The 13,271-nt window shown below is 34.8% G+C and overlaps 1 protein-coding gene across 3 annotated transcripts in view; it reads right to left on the bottom strand.

Annotated features, from left to right (window-relative positions):
• pdgfrb (platelet-derived growth factor receptor, beta polypeptide) overlaps positions 1 to 13,271 on the bottom strand; it is an 80,190-nt gene that overhangs the window by 15,344 nt on the left and 51,575 nt on the right. For all 3 annotated transcript variants that reach the window (XM_079839628.1, XM_079839626.1, XM_079839627.1), the window contains 3 exons: positions 11,344 to 11,500; positions 10,866 to 11,032; positions 9,005 to 9,120 (listed from right to left, as the gene is read on the bottom strand). In XM_079839628.1, coding sequence (XP_079695754.1) covers positions 9,005 to 9,120; positions 10,866 to 11,032; positions 11,344 to 11,500 — 440 coding nt within the window. The remainder of the gene's footprint in view (positions 1 to 9,004; positions 9,121 to 10,865; positions 11,033 to 11,343; positions 11,501 to 13,271) is intronic.

Genomic DNA, 13,271 nt, shown 5'->3' on the forward strand with positions numbered 1-13,271 from the left:
CTCGGCGCTGTTGCTATTTTCCTGGCGGGATAAATGGCTCTTGCGCCCGGCGCAAATCTAAAATGGGTTGGTCTGAAGTAGCTTCATTATTCATAGGTGTGGTTTGGGCGTAACGTGAATAAACCAATCAGAGCGTCATCCAACATTCCCTGTAAAAGCAGGTGCGCAAGTTCCATTATGGATTGCTATTATTATGGCGTATTTACCAGGCGCACGCCAGGAGCGGTTCACAGCCGAGGAGACTGATGTTCTTGAAAGAGCAGTGAAAGACAGAGAAGTTGTGTTGTATGGGGATGGGAGAAACCCACCCAAAATAGCGTCGGTTAAACAGGCGTGGGAGGAAATAGCCACAATTGTTTCATCAGCTGGCATCCCCAGGATGTCGCACCAGTGCCGCAAGCGCTACAATGACATCAGAAGACGGGGAAAGTCCAAGCTTGCCAGCATCAATCGGGCACGCCGTGTAACGGGAGGTGGATCTGCCTCTACTCAGGACCTGACGCCAGCAGAGGACATCGCTGCGTCCACCCTCACCGATTTTTTTTCCTGGTTCTTGACGGACAAACCAATTTGTTAGATGCCCTTATATACATATATGTCTTGCCAGAAGTTGCCACTATTGGGCAAACAGGTCTCCTTAATTATTAGACTACAATTAGCCTGAATAATTTGTAAGCTAGATTTATGCCTATTTTTTCACATCTTCGTGGCACACCACAATGATTTCCGTCATCTCATGTGTTAATATTTTTTAGTGTAACAATTTATGATTTGCAAAAATAACTGTTGCATCTGTGTAGATTACATGAGCAAAGTGTATGCGCGTTGTGCACGCTATACATTATGGTCAAGCATGCGCCCTTAAAATAGCATAATGAACAACGCGCAACGCGCCACTGACTTTAGACTAGGTTTTTTCTGGTCAGTGGCGCAATTGTTTAATGGAACAGCAAAATAGCACCAGGGATTGTTTGCGCCGGAACACCCCTCCTTTTTTGCGCTGAACCGCCCAGGTAGCGCAAGTTCATTCACTAGTTTAGCGACGTGCTTCTGTGGAGGGAAAAGCGCGCTTTGCGCGGGTGCAAAATAGGAATGACACATGCGTCGGTGTACAAAGTCAATTGCGCTGGGTGCAAGATAGGGCCCTTAGAGTTTTTATAGCAATAACTGAGTTTTAAGAGTTAAATCAAGCAGAAATATTTCTCTAATGTATTAATTGCAGATCATCTTTGAATAATGATTATGTTAAACACAATGACTCTGTCCCCTGTTAGATAGTAAATCACGACACCAGTGTGTTTGCGTTGTCATTTCTTCATCTCAAACACACTGTGGAGATTTAGAGTTTTTATAGCAATAACTGAGTTTTAAGAGTTAAATCAAGCAGAAATAGTTCTCTAATGTATTAATTGCAGATCATCTTTGAATAATGATTATGTTAAACACAATGACTCGGTCCCCTGTTAGATAGTAAATCACGACACCAGTGTGTTTAATTTGTCATTTCTTGCCATCTCAAACAAACTGTAGATATTTAGAGTTTTTATAGCAATAACTGAGTTTTAAGAGTTAAATCAAGCAGAAATATTTCTCTAATGTATTAATTGCAGATCCTCTTTGAATAATGATTATGTTAAACACAATGACTCGGTCCCCTGTTAGATAGTAAATCACGACACCAGTGTGTTTGCGTTGTCATTTCTTCATCTCAAACACACTGTGGAGATTTAGAGTTTTTATAGCAATAACTGAGTTTTAAGAGTTAAATCAAGCAGAAATAGTTCTCTAATGTATTAATTGCAGATCATCTTTGAATAATGATTATGTTAAACACAATGACTCGGTCCCCTGTTAGATAGTAAATCACGACACCAGTGTGTTTAATTTGTCATTTCTTGCCATCTCAAACAAACTGTAGATATTTAGAGTTTTTATAGCAATAACTGAGTTTTAAGAGTTAAATCAAGCAGAAATATTTCTCTAATGTATTAATTGCAGATCCTCTTTGAATAATGATTATGTTAAACACAATGACTCGGTCCCCTGTTAGATAGTAAATCACGACACCAGTGTGTTTAATTTGTCATTTCTTCATCTCAAACACACTGTAGATATTCACTGTATATATTGAGATAACTCAATTTTATGGTGACTTGCATTAAAATGTTTATCCGTCTCAATTAAATTATGTGAACTGAATGACTTTTAACATTGACACTTTAGTTGTTTAACCAACTGATGATTTTCAAGTCAGCAATCAACACACAACTGAGTTTTGACCTCCAAAATCTTATTATAGTGTATTTTTATGGTAAGTATTGGTGTTTTATGTTTTAAATCAAGCAGAAATCACTCTTTAAGGAAACAATTGCAGGTCACACTTTATACAGTGAACATGATTTCCTTAAATTGACTTAAGTCCCCTGTTGGATGGTAAAACACGACACCTGTTTGATTGCTTTGCCATTTCTCTCCATCACAAACACACTGTAGAGATTTTGAAGGTCAGAACTAAATTTTTTGGTGACTTGCATGAAAATCTTCATCCGTCTCAATTAAATTATGTGAACTGAATGTCTTTTAACATTGACACTTTAGTCGAAGATTTTCAACTCAACAATCAACACACAACTGAGTTTTGACCTCCAAAATCATTATACAGTGTATATTAAATTTAAATAAAAAATATAAAATTTATTTACAAAACAGTTTGACTCAAGTTTGACTCTCTACTGCTTATTCATTATTGTTTGTGTTACATGGTCCATGTTTTACATTACAGTATAAAATTGTTCCTAAGTTTTCCCCTTTTATATAGATGGTAATGACTAAATATCCTCGCACACCGAAATTTTCACACGTTAAAAAAAAGATCAAGCACGTTTACACACAGCCTCTGAAACTTTCCTTCCTTCATCATAAAAAAAATCTAATCAGGTTCAGTTTTCTGCATTTTTCGCATCCATAGCAAGCATTTAAAGAGGGGTTTCAAATTTCTGTGTTATTCATTTTTGTGTTAATATTTTGAACATAAGTTGAACAGTTTAAAAAAGAAAGTGTGAACCTTCAAATTAGCCATTATAGTTCATAAAGTTTTGCTGCCGTTTGTATCTAATTGAGAAAAGAATGAATGTAAATTGAAAGATGTCGTCATTGAACGCATTTTGTGCCAAAGCAAATAAATGATCCACAGTTTAGCCACATAGGCTGATGTGATCCCTGAGTGAAGAGTTTTGAAAAAGTGATGAGTATTCAGAAATGTGTCCTAGCAGATGTTTAAAAAACCCTGTAATATCCCTATTAGTAAGGGATCACTGTATAATATCAGTCTTTAGATCTATTGTTTTACAAAAATAATCTATTGTTTACAAAAGGAGAAAACGTGTGTACTTTAATGTAAACTTGGACCATGTGACATAAACTGAAGTTAACAGCAAAAAAATATACTATAATGCTGACTGTTGTTAGTGTTTTTTGTTGTATGAGTTAAAAGTGTATATGTTGGGTGAATCCTCATTGTGTTCTGGAAGAATGAGTTGATTTAAGACATCAATGAAGTGTTTTGGTAGTTTTAGCACATTTTGAACGTGAAATTAACTGCTTTGCTTTGAAAGGTGTCCTAGCGATTGTAGCTGAGAGATAGACGTCAAACAGACTCAAACAAAGACCCAGAATTCTGTGGTGTTACAGCACTGTGGCTGCTGTAAATGGCTTCTGTAAGGTTTCTTTATGAAATAACAGGCACAATGGCAAAGATATTTCTGCAAAAACTCCAAAGTAATGTTCGGTTGCTGTGAGAAAGTCACAAGAGACAACTAAAAAAACTCATGCGTGTATTTAGCCTAGTGTAGATCTGTTTGCTTACACATCCCCCAAACTCCATTTACATATGAATACAGGAAAGGCCAAAGCTATTGTCTCACAGGTGAGGAACAGGCCTTACAGAGCTGTTAGACCCATGTCACAGACACAAACTTCTCATCCAAACTAGAGAAAACGCTGGGATTTACCTGGGAAAATTAAATCAATGTACACTTTTTCCAATCCCTACGACACATTTTTCAATACTTGGGTCACTTTTTTAAAACTCTTCACACACTTTTTCACACAAATTCACACAACTGAATTTCAGCTTGGCACAGCAGGTATTTTAGTGTTCAAAATGCACTAAAACTACCAAAAAGGATTCTGAGGATTCAAAAGAATCACCCAATATTTCAATATGGTAATACTGCCGAAATGTAGCAAATTGTTTTTTTTTTTTTTTATTAATTTTAGTTAAGTTTTGAACATAAGTTAGGGAGTTTTGAAAAGAGAATAAAATTTTTTTCAAATTGGCCTATACAGTTCATAACGTTTTGGTGGTGTTTGTGTTGAAGTGAGAAAATAATTCTTATAAATCGAAAGATGTCGCCATTGAATGTATTTTATGCCAAATCAATGATAAATTATGACTTTAGATGGCCCCACTTTATATTAGGGGGCCTTAACTACTATGTACTTAAATAGGTACAATGTACTTATTGTGTTCATATTGTATTGCAAAACACTTTTGCTGATATTGAGGTGGGATACGGGTAGGGTCAGGTGTGCTTGTATTGGTAAGTTTAAAGGTAGGGTTAGATGTAAGGGAAGTGTCAACAGTGTAATTACAAATGTAACTACAGAAATTAATTACAGATGTAATTACATGCAGGTATATTTAAAAATGTAAGTACAATGTAAAGACATGTATGTACACAATAAGTGCATTGTATCAAATGGATAATTAAAATGTTAGTACATAGTAGTTAAGGCCACCTAATATAAAGTGGGTCCCTTTGGATTTTAAGATTTTATATTTCAGTATAATTCCTGCAGAAATGAGTTGATCATCGTTCTGACTTGAATGTGTTTGATCAGTTCTGAAAGCAGTGTGTTAGCATTCAAAGAATGTGCTAAAAATATATAGTTTTGCAGATAGTTAGGTACGAATAACAAAAGTGTTCGTGGATTTTGGAAAATGTGGTCATTGAATGCATTTTGTGTGAAAGCAATGAAAAATGATTCACAGTTTTTAACATATCAATTTAGTATTGGCCAATGCAATAAAAAAAAAAACGTAAAGCGATATGCAGAAAGCTGTGGGGCTAAACACCAATAAAATATCACTTCTAATAAGATGAAAATATATTTAATTTAATTTTTAAAACAATTTAAAACATGTCAACAGTTTTATTTTTATTTATTTTTTTACATTTGCTGGGACACATTTCTCAATCCTCATCACTTTTTCACTGTTCACTTTTTGTCTTCACTCAGTGATCACATCAGTCTATGTGGCTAAACTCTGGATCATTTATCATTGCTTTGGGCACAAAATGTGTTCAATGACGACATCTTTCAATTTACATTCATTCTTTTCTGACTTTGACACAAACACCACCAAAACATTATGTACTATACAGGCCAATTTGAACATTTTTACATTCTCTTTTCAAAACTGTTAAACTTATGTTAAAAAAAATAGAAATTTGCTACATTTCGACAGTAATACCATATTGACATATATTTTGAATCTAAAATACTATCAAAACAAATAGATTTAGCTGGTGTTAGTTTTTAAATTGCATTGCCATCCATTCAAAAGGGAAAAATTTAGGAATAATGTTATACTATACTGGACCAAGGACCATGTAACATAAACTGCAGTGAATTATAGTGTAAGTCTTTTTTTGAAAAGAAAATTTTACAAAAGAAAACATTGTGTAATGATCATGTGTTTTAGGTCTGTGTTTTATGATTGAAAAAGTGTGTTTGTTGGGTCCTTTTTGGTAGTTTTAGTGCATTTTGAACACTAAAATAACTGCTGTGCCAAGCTGAAATTCAGTTGTGTGAATTTGTGTGAAAAAGTGTGTGAAGAGTTTTAAAAAAGTGACCCAAGTATTGAAAAATGTGTCGTAGGGATTGGAAAAAGTGTACATTGATTTAATTTTCCCAGGTAAATCCCAGCGTTTTCTCTAGTTTGGATGAGAAGTTTGTGTCTGTGACATGGGTCTAACAGCTCTGTAAGGCCTGTTCCTCACCTGTGAGACAATAGCTTTGGCCTTTCCTGTATTCATATGTAAATGGAGTTTGGGGGATGTGTAAGCAAACAGATCTACACTAGGCTAAATACACGCATGAGTTTTTTTAGTTGTCTCTTGTGACTTTCTCACTGCAACCGAACATTACTTTGGAGTTTTTGCAGAAATATCTTTGCCATTGTGCCTGTTATTTCATAAAGAAACCTTACAGCAGCCATTTACAGCAGCCACAGTGCTGTAACACCACAGAATTCTGGGTCTTTGTTTGAGTCTGTTTGACGTCTATCTCTCAGCTACAATCGCTAGGACACTTTTCAAAGCAAAGCAGTTAATTTCACGTTCAAAATGTGCTAAAACTACCAAAACACTTCATTGATGTTTTAAATCAACTCATTCTTCCAGAACACAATGAGGATTCACCCAACATATACACTTTTAACTCATACAACAAAAAACACTAACAACAGTCAGCATTATAGTATATTTTTTTGCTGTTAACTTCAGTTTATGTCACATGGTCCAAGTTTACATTAAAGTACACACGTTTTCTCCTTTTGTAAACAATAGATTATTTTTGTAAAACAATAGATCTAAAGACTGATATTATACAGTGATCCCTTACTAATAGGGATATTACAGGGTTTTTTAAACATCTGCTAGGACACATTTCTGAATACTCATCACTTTTTCAAAACTCTTCACTCAGGGATCACATCAGCCTATGTGGCTAAACTGTGGATCATTTATTTGCTTTGGCACAAAATGCGTTCAATGATGACATCTTTCAATTTACATTCATTCTTTTCTCAATTAGATACAAATGCCAGCAAAACTTTATGAACTATAATGGCTAATTTGAAGGTTCACACTTTCTTTTTTAAACTGTTCAACTTATGTTCAAAATTTTAACACAAAAATGAATAACACAGAAATTTGAAACCCCTCTTTAAATGCTTGCTATGGATGCGAAAAATGCAGAAAACTGAACCTGATCAGATTTTTTTTTATGATGAAGGAAGGAAAGTTTCAGAGGCTGTGTGTAAACGTGCTTGATCTTTTTTTTAACGTGTGAAAATTTCGGTGTGCGAGGATATTTAGTCATTACCATCTATATAAAAGGGGAAAACTTAGGAACAATTTTATACTGTAATGTAAAACATGGACCATGTAACATAAACAATAATGAATAAGCAGTAGAGAGTCAAACTTGAGTCAAACTGTTTTGTAAATAAATTTTATATTTTTTATTTAAATTTAATATACACTGTATAATGATTTTGGAGGTCAAAACTCAGTTGTGTGTTGATTGTTGAGTTGAAAATCTTCGACTAAAGTGTCAATGTTAAAAGACATTCAGTTCACATAATTTAATTGAGACGGATGAAGATTTTCATGCAAGTCACCAAAAAATTTAGTTCTGACCTTCAAAATCTCTACAGTGTGTTTGTGATGGAGAGAAATGGCAAAGCAATCAAACAGGTGTCGTGTTTTACCATCCAACAGGGGACTTAAGTCAATTTAAGGAAATCATGTTCACTGTATAAAGTGTGACCTGCAATTGTTTCCTTAAAGAGTGATTTCTGCTTGATTTGAAACATAAAACACCAATACTTACCATAAAAATACACTATAATAAAATTTTGGAGGTCAAAACTCAGTTGTGTGTTGATTGCTGACTTGAAAATCATCAGTTGGTTAAATAACTAAAGTGTCAATGTTAAAAGTCATTCAGTTCACATAATTTAATTGAGACGGATAAACATTTTAATGCAAGTCACCATAAAATTGAGTTATCTCAATATATACAGTGAATATCTACAGTGTGTTTGAGATGAAGAAATGACAAATTAAACACACTGGTGTCGTGATTTACTATCTAACAGGGGACCGAGTCATTGTGTAAATCATAAATAAATCAAAAGTGGTTTGTTTAAAAAAACTCATAAATGTATAAGGTGGTAAGGTGGGCCTTTTACACCCCATTTTACATGGGGCAAAAGTCACACATTATTTATACAAATACTTGAGCTAAAATGTTTTTTTTTTTAATAATGTCGTAACACTTGTTTAAAAGAATAGTAAAGTTTGTACTATTTTCTGTTTATTTTGATAAATACAATAATATTCAATGAATATAGGCTACTGTCATTAAAATATGTTAAAATAAAAAATACAAAAACAAAACTTCTAATTACATTCTGGTTGTTTAGATTTTTAAATCCTTTTTTCTTGGATTCTGTGTAGAATTTAATTTTAATGTAATGCAAAGTTTGAAACTAGTCAAGGTATCTAGTAAAGAGATGTAATGCTTGTTCCTTTAGTAAGCAGCCTGTTAAACAGCAGAGTCTCTCTGGGACAGCAGGCCATTCAAACAATAGAGGAGTGTGTGTGAACGACGTGTGTTTAAGAGCCCTTACAGTTCCTGCTCCAGCCTACAGGGGAGCTGCTGAGTATGACCTTAAACACACACACACACTTAGGTCCCCACTTGGTCATAAGTTTTAAAAAAATTACCAGAGTGTTTTTACTTAATTTTCACATGATTTAAACACACACACTTGTAGGTCCCCACTTGGTCAAAAGTAAAAAAAATCACCAGAGCGTTTTTTTAGTGTTTTTACTTGATTTTAACATGATTTAAAGCATGACCAACAGGGGACCTGAAAAATGTCCCCTCTTGGCTCAGAGGTCCCCTGTTAGTGAGTGTGTTACGACACCAAGGTCCCCTGTTAGATAGGTAGACAAGCACACACACACACACACACACACACACACACACACACACACACACACACACACACACACACACACACACACACACACACACACACACACACACACACACACACACACACACACACACACACACACACACACACACACACACACACACACACACACACACACACACACACACACAATATATAACAGATACTTACGTTCTTTGAGGCCAGGAACTCCATGCCTTTGGCCACCTGGTAACTGAAACCAACAAGGTCACTGTAGCTCAGAACCGGAGATTCACTGATAACCAGAGAATGATCCACCCTGTGACCTGTAACACACACACACACATTTGATAACGCAAATATGTACATGTAGTGCCATGGCATCCTTTGAAGTACCTTCTATGTAAATACCATAGTCCGGAGTAATCATTGTACTATCGTATTAGCTTCCTCAGCGCTCGATATACAGTAACGACAGCATCAGTTTAACTGTATCAATTTGAGGGTGAGTCTTCGTCCTTTGGAAGTGCAGCAAAATGGATTCGCTAAAATCTAAATTAAAATTGTAATAACTTTGACTTTATGCTTAAAACAAGAAAAACAATCTATCCATGGGATAAGAAAAAAAACTTAATTAAAATGGAAAGCAAGTTTATTTTTCTTACTCCATAAACATATTTTTTCTTGTACTAAGCATAAACTTGCTTAATTTTAAATTGTAAGAAAACAATTTTTTGCAGAGATCACTGTAACACAGAACTGTTTTATCAGGCTTTTCTAAGTCCAAGAGAAGCTGAACTCATCTATGTGTCAAGAAATACTCTAACAATATATTTAAAAAATACAATGAGACTTCTTAGACCCGATTTAGATAGTGTAAAAACCTCAAGCGTTAAGTTCTTCGGACATCCTGTCAGACGAGGAAGTGAAACATTAATGAGCATTATGAAAGAGATCTCTTTGTCACACAGACTCCATCTGTGCTCAACCTGAAAGCCTGCACAGCATCACAGAGCCAAAGATTACACAGCGAGCACAGAGGCATGATGGGATGTTCATTCTATTTCTCTGCAGAAGTTTCCAGTACATATGCTCAACAAGACAAAACCTACACAGTCTTACACCATGATGTGAACTTCCTCTGTCTGAATCACCACAATATTATATATTAAAGTAAAAATAAAGACTGTTTAATCATACTAAACGGTTACATTTCATACGATAAATTACATGAATTATATGCAAATGCATGAAGATAAACCAGGTGTGGCAGTGCTGCTAATAAACCTTGTGTATATAAACCTTTTGCATTTTTAATTGCATATATGTATATAAATGTATATATATGTGTATATGTATAAATGTATATACTGTATGTGTGTGTGCGCATTTTGTGAACACAATGGGAGTTAATAATAATAATTTCTGTGGACTGAATTTTTACCAAAATCAGATGATTTGAAATGTTAAAAACTTAAAGAGAAGAATTTAAGACATAATTATTGTTAACTTGTACTGTATTTTTTTTAATAATTATAAAATACTCATTTTATATTTAACAGTACAACTGGAATTTACAACAGTAATATTTCATTAATATAAATACTGTATAATATAATACAAAATAGTGATATATTAATTATATTAAATTAAAGTTAAAACATTTATAACAATAAAGACAATAAATAAAAGAGAGAGTTTATCCACAGCAGCAATATGAGACGTTTTCATATAAGATGAAATGTCACATCACTGTTAAAAATCACCATTTATGACCAAAAAATATTTATAATTTTTAAATAATAATAATAAAAAATAATAAAAAAAACCCACTCATTTACTGAAAAAATAGCTAATATTTTATCTATTCACCTGCATGTCATGCGACCATTTTAACCAACATGAGAACCCTGAATATGCGAATGTGTTGTTAAATAATTTAAATATTACCTAAAAATCTCAACAGGTATGCAAATAAATATTTTACATCTAAGGGGTTCAGCTGACAAAAAGGTTTGGGAATGGTGCTGTAGTTGATTTAAGCCTGTCTCTGAGTTGGTGGAGTATGTACCTTGCTCCTGGTAGATGTCCTGCTGGTAAGGAGACTCGTAGGGTGATGGCTGGATATCTGCATACTTGATAGTGTCCATGAGCTCCTGCATCGGGACATATTCTGTCTGCTCGTCTTTGGTCATGTCCATATATCCTCCATCACACTCACTGCCAAACGACACATACCTGCAGAGCAAACGAATACAGCTTACAGTCTTACTTTATCACACACACTATTTATATATATATACAGTATATATATATATACAAACACACATACACACAAACTTTTATGTTAGATGGGATTGATACATTTGACAGTACTAGATCAAATAAACGAAGCCTTGATGAGCAGAAGAGTCTACAGATTGCAAAAAAAAACATGCATAATTCCTATTTATTCCACTTTTTTGATCTGGAGTGTATTGTGTAATAGAAGAATGAAATCACATCATTTGAGAGAGAAAAAAAAGTTAATTTGGCTGTAATTCTCTTACTCTTTCCCGGTTAGTACATCGCTATCGTTACAGATCTGGCTGCCGTTGCCGATGTGGTTCTTGTCAGCGTAGTACTGCAGGAAGCTGTGCTTGTTCCTGTGCAGGTAGTCCACCAGATCGCCATAACGACAGTATTCTGTCACCAGATATAATGGACCTGTGTAAAAAATAAAGATACAACCTGAAAAGACATCTCAGAACTAAAGGTCTGATCAGTGGCTTTAAACATCTAGAATGGTTAGGCTAATAAACTATATTACTGTGTCTGCCAAATGTCCTTTTTAGTTATCATCATATTTAATCAACTTTGTCCTGTTTTTGTTTAGTCAAGTTTTAGTTGACTAAGGCCTGGTTTCACAGACAGGGCTTAGATTAAGCCAGGATTAGGCCTTAGTTCAATTAGGACATTTAAGTATCTTTTATAAAACATGCCTTAGAAAAAAACATTGCTGGTGTGCATCTTGAGACAAAACAATGGCACTGATATATTTTGAGATACTGTATGTCAGTGCAAGTTGCTTTCAGTTAAAACAGCTTAAACATGCATTTTAGTCTGGGACTAGATTAAGCCTTGTCTGTGAAACCGAGATATATCCAGCTGCAGCCCCGCAGCACACCAGTTTCAGAACACCATCCACAGAACCGGAAGTGAGCAGCGCTACCCATACACGTTGTTTTCATATGGATTTTAAAGTTACTTTTCATGCAAGAGAAACATGCATTTAAGCCAGTAAGATGTGAACAGAAGCATGAAGGAGAATATGTCGAGTTGTGTGTGATATTTCTGTCATGATACATGTGGTGGTGAACGAATATTGAATCTGTTCACGTCTTTCACGTTTTATCATTAAAGCTTTTTTTGCATTTGTCAAAATATATTATTTGTCTTAATATTAAATAATTATTATTTAATGTGCACTCAATAACGTCCACTATGGTTTCGGACACCACTACAAATGGCTGTCCTCAAATTGTGCCCTATTTTAGGGTATAAGGGGGCGATTTCGGATTCAGCCTCGGAGCATGCGTGAGACGTGGTGTGATGACATCACTGTTTCACAAATTATACGGATTGGCTGTACACACAAAAACGTTTAAAAAATACCGGTTTCAGGCTCCCAAAACGCAGGGTCCGGTCTGGACAAAACGCTGATACGATACAACATTTTTGCTTATACAGCTAAACGTGTCTCCATGTGGACGGGGTGAATGACACTTTAATGTATTATTAAATTATGCCCCCTTTATACAAGATCTAATATAAGTCTCATATGTATCCAGAATGTGTCTGAAGTTTCATCTCAATATACCCCACAAATTTATTATACCATGTTGTAAATGCCCATTTTTGAGTGGAAGGAAAAAATGCTGTTTTCATGCATGTATCTTTAAATGCAAATGAGCTGCTACTTTCCAGAAGAGGGCGGAGCTTGTATAACTCATGCCTCGGATACTCTGCCAAAAACTAAAACATCTGTTTGGTTATGTTTATCATCTCTATCGCGGTCACACTCATGTGACATTGCAGTTCTTCATCATCATTAAAGTTATTATTTGCATGCATTTTAAAGCTATGTCAGTTTAAACTTCTATGGTTTTCTGAGCGCACACACCCAAAGCCCGCTCACAGAAAGCTGGATGTCAGGCGGCACGTCCTGTGAGTATTAAACTAAGTTCTCTTTCAGGATGTACTGAACTTAAACTGTCAAGTACACAAAAGGTTATGTCAAAAACACTAAATAAAACACGAGGTAGAGCAGAGGACGTGTTCTTTTAACAGGAAAGCTCTGATTGGGGGATTTAAAATCTTGACATCTGGCAACCACAAGCATGGAAGCTCATAGCGGGCTTGTTAAAAACAATCTCTACTATATTTTAGTCTAATATTTTTTTTCGTCAATGATATTACGTGTTGATATAGTCATAGT

Source organism: Gobio gobio, assembly GCF_949357685.1.
Source record: "Gobio gobio genome assembly, chromosome: 16".
In the NCBI taxonomy this organism is placed as follows: domain Eukaryota; kingdom Metazoa; phylum Chordata; class Actinopteri; order Cypriniformes; family Gobionidae; genus Gobio; species Gobio gobio.